General features: G+C 64.1%; 1 protein-coding gene across 3 annotated transcripts; it reads right to left on the bottom strand.

Annotated features, from left to right (window-relative positions):
- Positions 1-9,362: 9,362 nt before the first annotated feature.
- On the bottom strand, positions 9,363-14,618 carry FGR (FGR proto-oncogene, Src family tyrosine kinase). 3 transcript variants are annotated; one of them, XM_074162160.1, is made up of 11 exons: positions 14,378-14,618; positions 14,175-14,277; positions 13,767-13,865; positions 13,481-13,584; positions 13,244-13,393; positions 12,612-12,776; positions 11,269-11,448; positions 10,993-11,069; positions 10,757-10,910; positions 9,777-9,908; positions 9,363-9,571 (listed from the first exon to the last, which is right to left on the bottom strand). In XM_074162160.1, the coding sequence occupies exons 1-11, from the start codon at positions 14,616-14,618 to the stop codon at positions 9,363-9,365; spliced, it is 1,614 nt and encodes a 537-aa protein (XP_074018261.1). The 3 variants fall into 3 exon arrangements, with proteins under 3 accessions (XP_074018261.1, XP_074018262.1, XP_074018263.1); XM_074162161.1 differs by lacking the exon at positions 12,612-12,776 and adding an exon at positions 12,034-12,189; XM_074162162.1 differs by lacking the exon at positions 12,612-12,776.
- Between the last annotated feature and the right edge of the window lie 2,780 nt (positions 14,619-17,398).

Here is a 17,398-nt window from a genome sequence, read left to right as displayed (position 1 = left end):
GAGCATTTCCAGCGCCTCCTGCTCACATTCTCCCCAGGCAACTCCGCCCTCCTGCCAGCCCGCCCCTCCTCCGTCCCCTGCCTGCTCTTTCCTCTCCGCTTTCCTCCTTCCCTCTCCCCCCCCCCCCTCCCGCTCCCCTCCACCCCTCTATTTTATTTTTTTTTTTTTTTCCGGGCTTTTCTCTCCCCTCTACCGCTTAGCTTTTTTTTTTTTTTTTTTTTTTTTTTTTTTCGCCTATTTTTTTTTTTACCTCCTCTTCCTCCTCCCCCCCCCCCCCCCCCCCCCTTCGCCTCTCACACACACACAAAAGGCAGCGGAGCGGGAGGCGGAGGGGGAACCGACCTCCCCTCTGCGCCTCCGCCGCTCGCCGCCTGCGGAAAGCAAAGAAAGACACAGCGCAGCAGAGCCCTGGCTTGCCGCTGCCTCCCCCCTTCCTCCTCCTCCTCCTCCTCCTCCTCCTCCCTCCTCCTCCTCCTCCTCCTCCTCCTCCACCTCCTCCTCCTCCCTCTCTCTTGCCTTCTGCCGCTCCCGGCTTTGTGGGGGCTGGGATAAAATAAAAAAAAAAAAAAAAAGGGGGGGAGCGGGAGCCGGCGGCGAGGCGCGCCCTGCCCCTCTCTCCTCTTCTCCTCCGTGCGCGGCGGGGACCGCGGCTCCGCTTCGCTCCGCTGTCAGCGGCACGGCCAGCATCCGGCACCCCGGGGAGCCGTGCAGCACCGCCGGGGCATGCCGGGCCTTGTAGTCCTTCCTTTCCACCCCCCTCACCCACACCCCCCCCCCTCCCCTCCTCTTTTTTTTTCCCTCCTTCTTTTCCTCCCCCCTCACCCCCCCTCCTTTTCTTTCTCCTCCCTGCGCAGGGAGGGGCGCAAACGGGCGCGCAGCCGTTGCGCGCTGCCTGGGGAAAGGGATACTTAAAGAAGGGGGGGGGACACCCCGGGGGGGTTTGCCTCCCCCCCCACCCCGGGGTGCCACCCCCCCCCCCCCCCGAGGTCCCAGTGGGATGCGCGGGACATTGCTGCCCTCTCCCGGGTTGCACCCGCACTGCGCACCCCCCCCCTCCCTCAAGATGCAGGGTTGAAGGGACACACACACACACACCCCCAACCCCTGCAGCCCCCCACCACAATCCGGGGTGCCTCTCAGCACCCTTGTGCCCCCACGCACCCCCCACGGGGCCACCCAAGCCCTCCCCTTCCCCCCCTTTTTTTTTTCCCCTCACTTTTAATTAATTTTTTAAAAGCAAAAGCTCTGTCTGGAGCCTGGAAACTTCCCTGCTGTTTGGTAACACCTTGCTCCTCCGCGTTCTTTGGGGTACGGCGCTGTGTCCCCCTCTTGGCCAGGTCCCTGATGGGATGCCAGGAGAGCAGGCGGTGACCAAGGTCCCTTGGGACAGTGGTGGCACAGCGAGGAGCTGATCCCCAGCTCCCTGAGCACCCCGTGACCTCCTTCCCCGTGGCTCCGTCGAGCATCTCCCCAGCACCTTCCCTCCAAGTCTCCGCCGGTGTTAATATTCCCGGAGCCGGGTAGATACAATATAATTAAAGTAGATAATACCACTGATGTTTGTTATGACATTGTGTTTTTGTGAGTGACGAGTGAAGGGTTAACTCCAGGGAATTGGGAATATTGCTTGGCTGCTAATAACACGTGAGTCATCGATGGAATAACACATGGGTGCAGGGAGAGACACGGCACCTGGCTTTACAGCAACCCTCCCGGTGCAGGTTGGGGTTCGATGCCTGGTTTTGAATCAACAGGCGGCAAAGCTGCACTCAGGATACGCGCTGGGCGCTCCAGCTTCGCCACCGGACTGGGATGAACTGGTGAGCCAGGATCAAGCCGAAAGTTGTCATCCGGCGTGGACCTATCGCACCCGAAAAACCGGCAGCTCCGTCCGCTCGCTCCGTGGACCCCAAGAGGGATCGATGGGGATGGACCGGGGACCGGCTGGGGTTCTGTGCACCCCGGATAAGGATGGGAACCGGTCTGCATCCCTCCTGGAAGCGGTACGGAGAGGAGGCCTGGGCTCCAGCCCGGTCAGCAGAGGAATCTGCACACGCAGACAGGATCGCTGCAATCGCTGGTGGCTGAGTGAGCAACTTTGCAGGCTCCCTCGTCCCCTCGCCCTGAATGTCAGCTTTGAATTTTCTTGCTATTTTTAGGGACGGTTCCAAAAAAAAAAAAAAAAAAAAAAAAGGATCCCTCCCTTCTCGCCTTGCAGGGCTTTGCTCCCTACGGATACGGATATCGCAAAGGCTGTGGGTTGCCGTACCTGTGTGTGCACCGGTGGGGGGTGGGGGGGGGAGCGGGGATGGGGGGACGGGTCAAGCCGTCTTGCACGGGGCAGGGAGAGAAGGAGGTCGTACAAAAAAACGTTACCCGGCGAGCGGAATGGGTTAGATTGTAAAAGATTTATTAATTTAATCCGAAGCATTAAAAGGTCATGTATTAATCAAAGAGATGCTTAAAACTGTCAAAGTCCTTTGTCAGGTTTGAAGTGCATCTCTATAGTTATCATAAAATATATATATCAGTCTGGCATGGAGCCCTCGGCAGGGCTGGGAGCGGGGATGAGGAGCAAAGCGAGGCACTTTGCGGGGGGGGGTCCCTGCGGAGGGGCACCCACATTCCAGCCCTGCCAGGCTCCCACGGGTGCCCAGCACCCCCACGCTGAGCTGGCTGCCTTGTGGGTCACCCTGCTCGTCCCCAGGCCTGGGTTTGTCCCCTCTCAAGCCAGGTTTGTGACCCACGGTTGTCCCCAGCTGGGCTGCACGGGATGGGGTGGGTTTGGGGTGGAGGTGGGGAAATGGATGCCATGGGTTGGGGAGCGGGGTCCTCCCCTCGCCCCCACGTTCAGAGACCCGTTGGTGGGCACGGGTGGCTACCAGCCACGGTGGGCAGCGTTGGGGCGGGGGACTTGTGCCCACGCCACCCGTGTCACAACTCTGTGGGTGCTCAGCCCCTCGGGTCTCTCTTTTTACCGGGGAAAGGGGGTGGCGGAGGCGGGTCCCCAGGGCCACCCGGGTCACCCGGGCACCCTGTCCCCTCTCCCAGCCAAGTGCTGTGTCAGCAGCGTTGGCGTGGACTTACGCTACCATCTAGTGGCTGCTTTGCCGAGTCGGGGCCACCGCTGTCCCCGGCTCTCAGCCCGTGTCCCTGCGCCCTGCGGGTGGCTGTCCCGGGAGTCCGACCCCCTTTTTCCCCCCAAAATCCGGGGGGCGAAGGCGCCGATCGCCACCACCCTTGCCAGGGTCGGGCCAGCGGGTGGCCCGCCTGGCTTTGTCCCCCGAGAGCTCGGGTTGGCTTGGCTGGGGGGTGGGTGGCAGTCAGCACCCTGAAAGCCACCAGGTCCCCGGGGTGGGAGCAGGGGGTTTGGAGGCAGCAGGGTGCAGCGGGGTGCTTTTGGGGAGAGCTGGGGTGCACAGGCACGGGGGGGGGGGGCGAGGGGGACAGCAAAAGGTGGTGGGACACAGGAGCTGCCTTTGTGGAGAGTGCGGTCCAGAGACCCCCATTGGGGTTGGGGGTCTCCTGCCCCTCCGGCAACTGTGGAGGATTGGGACCAGCCAGATGTCACCCCGATAAATGTAACTGCGGCAGAAGAGACCCATCCCTCCCTGAATTCCAGCCCTGTGCCCTGGAGCAGCAGCAAAACCATCCTGGATTTCTCCCCAGTTCAACCATTTCTGAGCAGCCCCCGGCCCCCGGGGCAGAACAAGGCTCCCGCTGTGCCTCCTCCCCATCCATCTGTGCTGTGACCCCACTGTCCCCATGCCTCACTTTGCCCAAGAAACCTCCGTCCCCAAATCCTGCTGCTCCCCGGTTGCTGTCACAGACGCTGTGGTGGCTGGTACATGGCTCTTCCCAAACCTTGGTTGTTTTTTTTATGGAAAAAGGCGTCCCCTCCCAGTGACCCAGCTGAGCTGCTGGGTGACGGTGGACAAATCCCGCTGTGCCTCGGTTTCCCCCGTGAGGACACAGTCTCAGCAGGCCCGGACCAGCAGTCCCGAGCCTGGTCAAGCTTAAAACCACATTTTTGGCTGTCTTCCACTGTTGTCTGGCCATCGCCGCCGCGGGGACACAGCTCTGATCCATGACCCAGGAGCTCTGTGGGTTCTCCAAGTCCCTGGGGAGCTTGGGCAGAGAGGGACAGGGACAAACCCAGTTCCCAGGCCTGTTTTGGGTGGGGATGGCTCCTTCCCGGACACAGGGGAGACACGGCTCCCAGCAGCAGCTCGGGGCGAGGGGACACCCCCCGGGGAGGGGTGGCAGTGCCACGGCTCCTTCGTGCCAGGGTCTGCAGCGCCGGCCATCTGCAGTGGTCTCACACCTGCGCCCACCGCACGCTTGGCACGGGGTGGGCACGCTTGCTCCAGAACCCCCCCCCCCTTCCTCGCCCACCAGCTCCTGCCACGCTTGCGTGGACCGGGGCTGGCAGGGTGCAGGCAGAGCAGCCAGCCGGAGCGGGACCGTGTGGGCACGGGCAGGGATGGCAGGCAGCTCTGGGTACGATGGGGATGGGGGGAGGGGGATCCTGGGGATCATGGAGGGGGGGGGACTCGATGCCACAGCCTGATGATGGATTTGGCCCTTGGCTGCAGGCAGGGTGAGGGCAGGGGAGGTGATGCTGAGCTGCTTTCACCTCTTCTCCAGAAGATGCTGCAGCCAGGGCTCGGCTCTGCAGCACTGCCTGTGATGCTGCAGGGACCTGTCAGCCTTGGGGGGGGGGGGGGAAGGAGCCAGAGCCCCCCCATGTCTGGATGTTGAGCTTCACCCTCCCCAGCACTCGCAGCTCCATTCCCTTCGAGCACCCAGCCCAGGCTCTGCAATGAAAATGAGCCCTGCAGCACCTTTGGGGGGGTCCCAGCCTCCTTCGCCATCTCCCCGGTGCTCTGGGCTGGTGGCACCCCAGAGTGGACCCTGCCCTGGGTTGCTGGGAGCCACAGGGGCTCTGGGTACGGTGGCCCCAGGAGCAGGCGGGTGGCCATGCCCCCTGTCAGCTGGTCTCTCCATCTCTGGTCGATGCAGCCCAGCATTAACATAAAATCGATGCCCCCTCCCCTGCCCAGCCTGCGGTCACCCCTTTAACCCCTTCACCCTGCCTCGGGGCACCCATGGGAAGGACAGAGGGACAGAGGTCCCTCCCTTCAGCCCCTTCACGCGGGTCCCTGCAACCTCGAGCCCCACTCTCCGTCCCCAAGACCTCTCACACTCGTGCCACCAATGGGGAAAATTGGGCACAGACCACAGTGACATGACCACGGTCCTGCAGGGAGGGACGGCTGCGGCACAACTGCGTTTAAAAGCACATGGCCAATTCCACGTGGGTCCCCGGGGCATGGCACGGCCAGCACAAACCCTCTGGCTTGGCCCTGACACCCTCCTGCCACCGGCACCACTGGGGACAGGGGTCCTTGGTGGGGACGTGGCAGGGTGGCATCATTTCCCATCAGGAGGTCAGGATCTGGCTCTGTCTGCGGGGCGGGGGGGGGGGGCAGGGAAAGCAGAGCATTAGGAAGGCAGGAGCGGGGAGCCCCCACCACCAGCCTGTCCCCTCTGTGCCAGCCCAGGCCCCAGATTTACATTTTTATTCCTTTTTAAGTGAATTTTGGGCTGGAGGGAATTGCCACGGCAGCGCAGCAGAGCAGGGGGCTGATCCTGCTCGTTGCTGCCCTGGTGTAACCCTGCGGGCAGCGGGGGCGCAGGGGGATCAGCCCCCCCAAATGCCCAAGAGGGCAGGAACGGGCAGGAACAGGGATGGAGTCGGGGCTGGGGGGGCTGGCACAGCCAGGACCCAGCACACCGGGGTCTGTCTGGCAGCGTCCGTCCGTCCGTCCATCGCACCCCGGGTAGAGGGGCTGCCTGTGGGCGCGGTGAAGGTGATGGTGAGCCTTCCTCCCACCTCCCACTGCCCTCTTCTCTCCACAGGTGCCCACCATGACCGTGTGGCCGCATCCGTCTCCCCCCCAAACCAGCATCCAGCAGCTGGAGCTGCTGCCAGGGCCGGGGTGCACGGGGTTGGGGTCCCTGTGCCTCCCCTCCCCCAGCCAGCTCTGCTCGATGAAACCTCCAGTTGCAATTAAGTGGGAGACTTTAATCACCAGGGCTGAGCTGCAGATGGACCTTGCTCAATGCTGGTCCTGGGGGATGCGGGGTGCCAGGGGGTATGGGGGGCATTGGGGGCATAGGGGGCACTAGAGACATGGGGGGCACAAGGGACATGGGGAGCGTAGGGGGCACAGGGGACATGGGGAGCGTAGGGGGCACTGGAGATATAGGGGGCACAGGGGACATAGGGGGCATAGGAGGCACTGGAGATGTAGGGGTCACAGGGGACATGGGGGGCATAGGAGGCACTGGAGATATGGGGGCACAGGGGACATGGGGGGCATAGGAGGCACTGGAGATATAGGGGTCACAGGGGACATGGGGGGCGTAGGAGGCACTGGAGATATAGGGGGCACAGGGGACATGGGGGCACAGGGGTCATGGGGGCACAGGGGACACTGGAGACATGAGGAGAGCAGGGGGTATGGGGGGCACAGGGGACAGAAGGGACATAGGGGGGGTTTTGACTCTGCTTTGTTTCCCCAAGTGGTGCTGTGCCCAGTTCAGAGACCAGGGGCTGAACTGGGATTGCTCCCCCCAGCTGGAGGGCTCTGCCCCCCACGTGGGGCTGGAGGGGGACAGCACATGCGTCCCCGTGGGCTGGGGGACACGGGACACATCCCGTGGACGAGGTGTGCGTCCCTCAGTGTGCACACCGAGCGCGGGGGTGACACAAAGTTGGGGGCAGAGTGGGCATCCCTGGGTGAGGGGGGTGTGGGGGTGATGGGGACGCTGCCGTGCCCGTGGGGTGCCCCTGGGGTGGGGTGGCCGGGGCCGGTGGCTACAATCTGGCAGCGGGGGCTCTGCCCGGCCACGGGCTGGTGCCAACCGCCTCCTCGGCTGGCGGTGCCACGCAATCTGCTCTCCTTGCCCGGTCCCCCCCCTCCACCCCCCCATTCCCCACCCTCCCCCCCCCGTCCCTGGGCATTATGCCACGCTGCCCAGCCAAGCCTGGCCGGGGGCCTGGCCCTTCCCGGAGGGATTTTTTCTCTGGGATGGGGAAGGATGGGGAAGGATGGGGGGTGGGGGTGGGAGGGGTGGCCACATCCAGCCCACGGTGGCCACATTCCTCCCCTACAAGGGGATTTGCTGCCCTTGCAGGAATTGGGGTGAAGGAGGTGCCCTCCGGTGCCCAGGGATGGTGCCATGTCCCCAAGCCCCCTGCCGTGTCCCCAAACCCACTGGCGTTGGCCCCGTGCCCCCCCTCCCCACCTGCCTGGGGCCTCTCCCCCAGCCTGAGCTCCCCCCCCCCCCCCCCGCCCCCCCGCTCCCGTCTTCGCCCCTGGATGGGGCCGGGGCCAGTCCCCCCTTCCCACCAGTGCTGGGGAATTCATTAGCCGGCCACAGCTGGGCCCTGCTGGGGAGGCCAAGCTGCGAGGAAAATTAACCTCTTCCTCCCCAGCCTCCAAGCACAGGAACGCCCCCCCCCCCCCCAATCCCAGCACATCTGCCCTCACACAGAGGAGGGGGCCAGCAGCTCCCCCCTCTCCATCCCGGCCAGACACTGCCCAGGGGACATCCCCCCCCCCCCCCCCCTAATTAAACCCAGGCTGCTGCCTCGTTAATGCACATGCCTGCGAGCTAGCAGGAGGGGACGGTCCCCACCGGGGGGATGCTCGGTGCTAGGGGCAGGGGGGGGGGCTGTGGGGTGCCCTGAGCGGGGGCAGCTTTCCAAAGCCAAATGTTTCCCAACTCCATTTTTCCAGGCTTTTATTTGCAAGGGGAGGGGGTGCTGCAGCCCTAAATGGGCTGTGGGGGGCAGGGGAGGTCTTTCTCTGCTCCCTCCCCCCCCCCCCACCGCGGAGGTGCCCCCCCACCCCCCCAGCCCCAGGGTATGTCTGTGCCCTGGGACTGGACGGGGTGATGATACAGCCCTCAGTCCTGGCTTGGCTGAACCTGGGAGCCCCCCTGGGTGGGGATGGGTGCCCCCACCCCAAATCTTGCAATCCAGGGTTGTCCCCCCAGCTCTAGCAGCCCCCCTCACCGCCCTCCCCCCCACCCCCCCCCCAGCTGGTGTCTGTCCCCCACCAGGGCAGCCCCTCTCCCTGAGAGGGGGCAAAAAGACCCAGGCTCGCCCCCCCCCCCAGCTTGTTTAGAAAGGTTTTATTTCTCTCTATTTACAGACTGGATTTAAAAAAAAATAAACAAATAATCCCTCCCCTTCCCTCAGCCCCCCCCCGACGGCACTGCCCCCCCCCAGCCCTTCCCCATGGGTGCAGGGAAGCTCTTGGCGATGGGGAGCAGGGCTGGGACCAAGCCTGGGACTACAGGCACACCCCCCCCTGCAGGAAAGGGGGTACCCAGGGGGGCAGCCGGCCCCCAGGAGCCAGCTGCCAGGGTGGCATCCCCCCCCCCCCCCACTCCAGTGCCACCACATTCACATTGCGCCCCGTGTCCCCCCACTAGCCCTGTTAATGCTTTGCCACAGGGGTTTGAGCCAAGCTGCAGCCGGGACCCCCCCCCGGGTGCCATGGGTGTCATCCCATACTGTACCCCCCCTCCTGCCCCACATGGGGCCAGGGGGAAACAGCCCCTGGGGCAGAGCTGCCCCCCCATATCCTGGGCTCCTGGGCCCCTCCAGGACCCCTTGTCGCCCCCCCAGGACCCCTGTTTTTTCCCCCCCAGTGCAAGCAGAGGTTTATGGCTTTCAGGTTTTGGCTCTACTATAAGGAGAGGAGATAAAAGCGGGGGGCAAGAAGGTCCCCCCAGTACAGGGATGCCAGGGGGTGAGGTGGCTACTGGGGTGAGGCTATAAAAACTTATAAATTAAAGACGATATTGGAGGAGGGGGAGAGGGGGTTGAGGTGATCTTGCCCAGGTCAGCGCCAGGATTTGGGGGGCCGAACCCCCCCAGGTGCGCAGAGCTGAGCTAGGGGAGAGGAGACTGGGGTTGGCATGGGGAGGTGTGTCCCCCCCCCATGCTGTGGGGCTAGGGGTGTCCGGGGGGGCACAGTGGGGTACCCCACACTCTTCCCCCAAGCCAAAGCACTTCTCAGGGTTTGAAGGCAACAAGAGAGGGGCAGGGGAGAAACGGGGGCTGGGGTGGGGGGCCATGGCTTTCCCCCCCTCTCTGAGTCCAAAATCTTTGTGCAAAGGCCCTTGTCCTCCCTGGGGCATCCTGAGCAACCCCCAACAGGCATTTTTGGGGGGACCACAGGCAAAGAGAGCAACAACCACCCTGTAAAAAGAGGGAGATTTGCCCATAACCCACCCCAGAGCCCGACCTGGGGGGGGGGAGGGGGTGGGGTGCCAACGCCAGGTCACTGGTTGTCCCCCGGCTGGTACTGGGGCTCGGTGGCGGTGAAATAGTCCTCGAGGAAGGACTGGAGGTACTCGAAGGTGGGACGTTCCTCGGGATCCCGCTTCCAGCACTGCATCATCACCTCGTGGAGGGAGGGGGGGCAGTTGCCCGGGCACTGCATACGGTAGCCCCGCTCCACCTGCTCCAGCACCTCCCGGTTGTTCATCCCTGCGTGACAAACACAGTAGGGAAACTGAGGCACGCGGAGGGATGCCGTGGTTTGGACTGGGAGCCCAGCTTAGCGCTGGTCTCTCTGATGGGGAAACCGAGGCACAGGGCAAGCCTTGCTGGTGGCAATGCTGGGGAGGATCGGCCCCTGCCCTGTTTGCACCCCGTTGCCCAGCCCTCCCCAGGGGTGCCCACTGCCCTCTACCTGGATAGGGCACCCGGCCTTTGGTCACCAGCTCGGTCAGGAGGATGCCGAAGGACCAGACGTCTGACTTGATGGTGAACTTCCCAAAAAGCGCAGCCTCCGGGGCCGTCCACTTGATGGGGAACTTGGCACCTGCGAGGGGAGGACAGATGAGCTGTCTCCAGGGCACCCTGCTGCACCCACACCTGGAGCACCCAGCACCAGGGACACCCCACACCTGGAACATCTTGCACCAGGGGCACCCCGCATCTGGAGCACCCTGTACCGAGGGTGTCCTGCATCCGGGGTGCCCTGCACTGGGACATCATGCACTGGGGACACCCGCATCTGAGGCACTCTGTACCTGGGGTACACCACACATGGGGGCACCCAGCTCTAGAGGGACCCAGCACCCCAAGCAACCTGCTCTGAGGGCACCCCACATCTGGGGTACCCATCCCCTGGGGTACCCATCACCCACAGTATCCATCACCCAGGATACCCATCACCTGGGATATCCATCCTCTGGGTTACCCATCACCTGGGGCACCCATCACCCACCACACCCATCCCCTGGGGTACCCATCACCCAGGAAACCCACCCCTTGGGGTACCCATCCCCTGGGACACCCATTAGCTGGGGCATCCATCACCCGGGATACCCCTCCCCTGGGATACCCATCCCCTGGGATACCATCACCCAGGAAACACGTCACCTGAGGCACCCATCACCCAGGAAACCCATCACCTGGGGTACCCATCACCTGGGGCCCCCATTACCCAGGATACCCATCCCTTGGGGCCCCCATCCCTTGGGGTACCCATCCTCTGGAGAACCCATCCCGTGGGACACCCATCACCCAGGGCACCCATCACCCAGAGCACCCATCACCCAGGACACCCAGCACTGGGGGCAACCATCCTCAGGCCCAGGGTGGGACACAGCATGGAGGGGACAGGGCAGTTGTCCCCAAACCCGGGTGGCAACCCAGCCGGCTCACCCTGGCGCGCCGTGTACTCGTTGTCCTCGATGAGGCGAGCGAGGCCGAAGTCAGCGATCTTGCACACCAGGTTGTCCCCCACCAGGATGTTGGCAGCGCGCAGGTCCCGATGGATGTAGTTCATCCGCTCGATGTAGGCCATGCCCGCTGCGATCTGGGTGGGGAGAAACAGTGAGGACCCCCCCCAGATGCACCCCCTGGGGGGCACCCCCACCCTGTACCAGCCTCCCCGGTACCTGGGCAGCCATGTCCACCAGCTGGGGCAGCTTCAGGTAGCGGCCGTCCCCATCCTTTAGGAAATCCAACAAGCTGCCTGCGGGCAGAGGGTGCCAGTCAAAGCGCCCTAGAACCACCCGTGCCCACCCAAGGGTAGCCCCCCCAGCAAGCCCCCAGCCCTGGGACCATCTCCGTGCCCACCCCAGCCATGCCAAGGCAGGGTGATGCTTGCAGAAGAGCCAAGGGAAGAAAAGCTGGGGAAGGGTGGGTTCCCCGGGCAGTGCCACCCCGCTCACCCTGGCTCATGAATTCGGTGACGATGTAGATGGGCTCCTCCGACACCACGGCGTAGAGCTGCACCAGCTTGTCGTGCCGCAGCCGCTTCATGATCTGAGCCTCCTCCAGGAAGGCCTCGGGCGACATGGTGCCCGGCTTCAGCGTCTTCACCGCCACCTTCGTGGTGCCGTTCCACGTGCCTGGGCCGGGGGACATGGGGTCACGGCGAGCCCAGGGGGACAACCAGCCCCGGCAGGGCTGGGATGGAGGGGTGCATGGATGGATGGAGGGGGGCATGGATGGATGGATGGATGGATGGATGGATAGAGGGATGCATGGATGGATGGAGAGGGGCATGGATGGATGGAGAGGGGCATGGATGGATGGATGGAGGGATGCATGCATGGATGGAGGGATGCATGGATGGAGGGATGCACGGGGGGATGGAGGAAGGGATGGAGGGATGCATGGAGGGATGCATGGATGGAGGAGCAAGGAAATCAGGGTAGGGCAAGGAAGGGTCATGGCACCACCACACCCTACCCAGGACAAGAAGCACCCCCCAGCCCTGTGACATGGGGACAAGGCACCTGTGAGCTCACCTCCTAAATACAAACCTTACCCCATTCCCCATCCCTCCACGGGGGGAGCCTGTGCCAAGCTGCCATCTCCCCCACCACAGTGGGTACCACCTGGCACCCTGTGGTGCTGCCTGCCAGGGCAGGACCAGACTGCTCCTGCCCCCCATGCCCCCCCTGACCCCGGGCCGGCTGGGCCAGCCTTACCCATCCACACGTCTCCGAAACATCCCATGCCGAGTTTCTTGTCCAGGCTGATGGATTCCCGCACTATCTCCCAGGCGTCTTTAGCTAATCCCAGGGTCTGGGGCTTCATAGCGGGGCACGCACGGGTGAGCAGATGGCACAACCCGTCGTTATATTCTGTGAGGGGGGGGTCAAGGAGGGGGGAGGAGGGAGGGAGGGGGTGCGATGGGATGAATGCAGCATGCACGCCGAGCGGAGAGAGCATGGGTCGCAGGAGGAAGAGGATGACGAAGAGGGGACCCCCCGGCCTGGTCTTGTCCCATCTGATATGCGGTGGGGGGGGGGGGGGCTTGAAACGGGGGGATCCATCTGCTTGTGGTCCCAACAGAAACGGGGGGGCTGCTTGCCCCATGCAGGGACATCCTGGGGTACGTGTTGTAACCCCAAAGCAGGACATAGAACATTTCCCCATGCCAGCAAACTGGTGGTGCTCAGCCTGTCCCAGCAGGCAAGAGCTCTTCTACAAGGGGGATGCCAGGCCTGGGGGTGCCCCCGCCGTCCCCCCAACCTCTCGCCCCAGCTTGCCCGCCGGGCCCTACCCATCCACACTTCCCCGAACTGCCCGTTGCCCAGCTTCTTGAGGAGCTGGAGGGACTCGCGGGGGATCTCCCACACGTCTTTGGTTTTGACCGAGAGGTCGGCCAGCTTGGGCGTTCCCTTGTGGCACGGCACGGCCAGGCGGCAGCACAGCCCGGCCGCCCGCTCTGCGGCCCCCGGGGGACACACACACACAAACATCAGCCCAGGAACAGACCCCCCCCCAGCCCTTTGCCCCCACCCGCTACCCCAGCATCTCCCAGGTTCAGCCACCCCCCAATATGCACACAAAGAAATGCCCCCCCCCCCCTCCTCCGCATCCCCCAGGGATGGCCCCGCACCCCCTTGGGCTGGACTGGACCCCCAACCCCCCCGGGATCCCACCCAGACCCAGGGGATGTTTACCTTCTCCGGAGAGGCTGGGTGCTCCCTGCACCAAGGACACGGAAGAGGGGGGACCTTCAGGGGGTTCCCCTAATGCCACCACCAGAACAGCCCCCTCCCCCCCGCCCTTCTCCAGTTAAAGCCAGTTAGCCCAGCTGGCTGTCTCTTGCCAAATGGTCTCCTGGGCTTTCCCCTCCCCTCCCCATTGCCCCTCTGTGCCCCCCACCCTGTGCCCCCCATCCCACCCTACCTATATAGTGCTGGACCAGCTGCTGGACGGTGTCGAACTGGGCGCGGGTGGTGATGTAGTAGCCCCCGTTGTCCAGTTTCCAAATCTTATAGTGCTTCACGTGGTCTCCCTTGGCCTCATCCCAGTCCCGGATGGAGAGGGAATAGGCACCTACGAAGGGGCACAGGTCAGGGTGGGACAGGGAGGGACGTGGGGTGCAGCCCCCCCCGCCCCATGTCCCCATCCCTGTCCCCGTACCTTTGGTCGTCTCGCTCTCCCGGATGAGGAAGGTGCCCCTGCAGTTGCCGTGGCACAGGAGCTGCCTCTCTGCGTCCTTGCGCCCGATCTTCCCGAAGTACCACCTGCCGTGGGGCCGGGATCAGCGCCAGGATGGGACAACCAAGGGGCACCCACAGGGACCCCACGCCACAGCCCCCTTCCTCACCACGGCGCTACCGGGGCTTGCCAGGGGTGCCAAGACACCTGGGCTCAAGGCAGATGGGATCAGGGTCCCCCTCCGTCCCTGTCCCCCCCACATACTCACTCTTCTGCCTGGATGGAGTCCACGGGGGCCACGTAGTTGCTGGGGATGTAGCCCGTGGCACCCGAACTCAGCGACCTGGCCTCCCACCAGTCACCCTCCCTGGGGAAAGAGGAATAGAGAGTGAGGAGGAGGGACAGACAGACAGACCTGGTTGCCCTGCACCTCCTCTCCCCGCACACAGCACCCCCAGACCCCGCTCTCCCCCCGCCACGGAGGGCACCCATCTCTGCTGAGACCACCCAACTCATGACACGCGTGCCCCTGGTTTTCTTGGTATCCAGCAGTGGAGCTGAGGCAGAGCCTGAGTCCTGTGGGGGGGGTACCCACGGCAGGGAGGCACCTCCCTGGGGTGGCATGGGGGCACTGAGGGTGGCAGGGGGGCCGGGGGGGGGGGGGGGGGGCCCTCACGTGTTGTTGATGATGTGGAATTTCTCCCCTTTCTGGAAGGTGAGGTCATCCTCCGTCCTGGCCTCGTAGTCGTACAGGGCGATGAAGAGCGTCACGCCCCCACCTGCGCCATGCGGAGGGGACCACGGTGAGCCCCTGAGTCCCCCCCACACACGCCGGGACTGTAGGGGTGTAGCCGGACACCCCCCCTAACCCCCGCTGACCTGTGATGCCGCTGCTCCGCATCTGCAGCGTGTTGGAGGTGAAGACCCCCGGCCCCGTGAAGGATGGAGCCGAGGGCACCCCCCCGCCCTGGAAGTTGTTGAAGTCGGGGATGCGGGTGAAGGCGGCGCCCGGCTGCGTGGGGTCGGGGTCGTACTGGGAGGTGGGGGGCGGGGGGAACCCCACCTCACCCCCCGCCTGCCCTTTGCCGGACCCCTTCTCTTTGCAGTGCACACAGCCCATCCTGGGCACGGCCTGTGGGACAGAGGGACTGTCAGCCCCATGTTCCCCACCCCCCCACCCCCGCCCCGGCAGGGCACACACGTGTGCACACGCGTGTGCACACACGTTCCCAGTTAGAGGCACTGGGGTGCACGCATGAGCCCCTGCCTACCCCAGCCCTGGGAGAAGTGGGGGTCCTGCCACCCCCTGGCACAGCAAACTGGGTGTCTGTGCTGTGACATGGGGACACCAAGGTCCCAATGGGTGCTGCCACCGGCAGGGACCAGGCTGGGAGGAGGGCTGCGCTGCCAGGGGGACCCCATGTCCCCCCTCCCAGCACCCATGGGTGCTCCCTTTCATGGCGACCCCACTCACTGCGATGGCTCCTTGGGTCACTTCAGCTGCTCCATGTCACCTCGGGGAGGAGAAGAGGCACCTGTGGACACCAGGGAGGGCATCAGGCGGAGAAGAGCCCTGCGTGGGATGGGACACCCCTCCAAGGGTTGAAACATCCCCTCCAAGGGCTGCAACACCCCTCCAAGGGTTGAAACATCCCCTCCAAGGGCTGCAACACCCCTCCAAGGGTTGAAACACCCCCTGCATGAGCTGCAACACCCTTCCAAGGGTTCAAACATGCCTGCATGTGCCACAACACCCCTGTCACGGGCTTAGACACCCCTGTCACAGGCTGCAGTACTCCTGCAGGTGCCACAACACCCCTGCACGGACTGTAATACCCCTGCCATGGGCTTAGATACCCCTCCAATGGCTGAAACAACACCCCTGCATGGGCTGTAATACCCCTGCCATGGGCTTAGATATCCTTCCAAGGGCTGAAACAACACCCCTGCATGGGCTGTAATACCCCTGCCATGGGCTTAGATACCCTTCCAAGGGCTGAAGCACCCCTGCACGGACTAAAACACCCTTGGCCAGGCTGCAACACCCCTACAGGGACTGCAACACCCCCGCATGGACTGCAACACCCCTGCATGAGCTAAAACACCCCTGCATGTGCCACAACACCCCTGCATGGGCTGTAATACCCCTGCCATGGGCTTACATACCCCTCCAAGGGCTGAAACAACACCCCTGCGTGGGCTGCAACACCCCCCTGTATGGGCTGCAACACCCCTGTACAGGCTGCAATACTCCTGCATGTGCCACAACACCCCTGCATGGGCTGTAATACCCCTGCCATGGGCTTAGATACCCCTCCAAGGGCTGAAACAACACCCCTGCATGGGCTGTAATACCCCTGCCATGGGCTTAGATACCCCTCCAAGGGCTGAAGTACCCCTGCACGGGCTAAAACACCCTTGGCCAGGCTGCAACACCCCTACAGGGACTGCAACACCCCCGCACAGACTGCAACACCCCTGCATGAGCTAAAACACCCCTGCATGGGCTGCAACACCCCTGCATGAGCTAAAACACCCCTTCCCAGCCTGAAACATCCCCGCACCAGCTGCAACCACATCCTCCGGTGGGTATTTCTCCCTCCGCGTTCCCAGCAAACCCATCACCTCATCTCCAAGGGGAGACGCGTCCCCCCCGGCTGCCCCGAGGCTGGAGGGAGCCGGGGGTGGGTGGAAAGGAGCCCTGGCAGCGTCCCCGTCACCGTCCCCCGGGCTCGGCAGGGGAAGCGGTGACTGGGGGGAGGAAGGGCCCTGCTCTCCCCGCTGCGGTCAGGGCCCAGCTCTTCCGGCCGGGGCCGCACTCGGCGGAGAAGGTGTCATGGAGGAGGAGGACGAGGAGGAAACCGGACGTCTCCAGCCACGGCTGCACCGAGACATTGCTGTCCCCAGCCCTGTGACCTCCCCTGGGTCTCAGCCACCCACCCAGACCAGTCTGCCCAGTTTGGACCCGGGCAGAGCTTTCCAGTTGAGAGCTTTTCAGCCCGAGGGTGGAAGGAAGGTGCCATGAAGCCGTGCTTCGCCTGGCAGCCATGTCCTGTCCCCTGCGCCCCGGAGAGCAGGAGGGGACGGAGGTTTTTTTGGGGCGGATGAGGCATTTCAGGCTGGTTTCCCCCGTCATGCTCTTTGATTCACTTTCCTCTCTCTCGGCCGGGGGGGGGGTGGTGGGGTGGTGGGGGTGGAAAGGACCAGGTTCTGCCCCCTTCCGCCTTCGCTTTCACCACCAGCAGTGTGGCAAGGCCGCGGCCGTTGCAGACGGGGCAGCGTTGCCAAATCCGAGAGGATTTGGCTGGTTGGGGCTTAGTATTTTTTGCTGACAACAAGTGGCCATTTCAGCTGACGGGCACCCCCGGCTCCGGTAAACCCCGTCCGGCTCCGGTAAACCCCGTCTCCTCTGGGTGGGAATCACCTCCCCACCCCGTTGCCGGCATCGCGCTCACAAACTTCCCATTCGGCTGAATTTCGGTGCCGAGCGCGGCAGCGGCGCTGGGAGGGATGGGGCCGTCAAGGAGCATCATCCAGGCAAGCACTAGCCCGAAATATCGCAGCTCTGCAGGGTTTTTCTGCTGCTCGTGCCGTGACCAGCAACATTGCACCCACACTCGCCCTTCTCTGGGCACCCACAAACCCCCCGAGATGGTCCCTGCCACCGAGAAGGGTGGCACAAAAATTGTCCCCCTGCATTGTCCCTAGGGAGGGGACGCAGGCGGCCCTGTGTCCGACGGCGGCGTGTTGGCGTCTGGCCCCGGCTCTCCTGAAAAGGAGCCGTTTGGAGCCTGGGAGCAGATGGCAACCGAGCCCTTCCCGCACTGGCTCCACCGGCACCGGTCCCGGCCGAGCTGCCAGCTCCTGCCCCGCGCTGAGACCCAGCCAACTCATCACCCC

Source organism: Numenius arquata, chromosome 21 (genome assembly GCF_964106895.1).
Source record: "Numenius arquata chromosome 21, bNumArq3.hap1.1, whole genome shotgun sequence".
Lineage (NCBI taxonomy): Eukaryota > Metazoa > Chordata > Aves > Charadriiformes > Scolopacidae > Numenius > Numenius arquata.
Note: the sequence above shows the minus strand (reverse complement) of the source record. Positions and strands in the feature narration are given on the sequence as shown.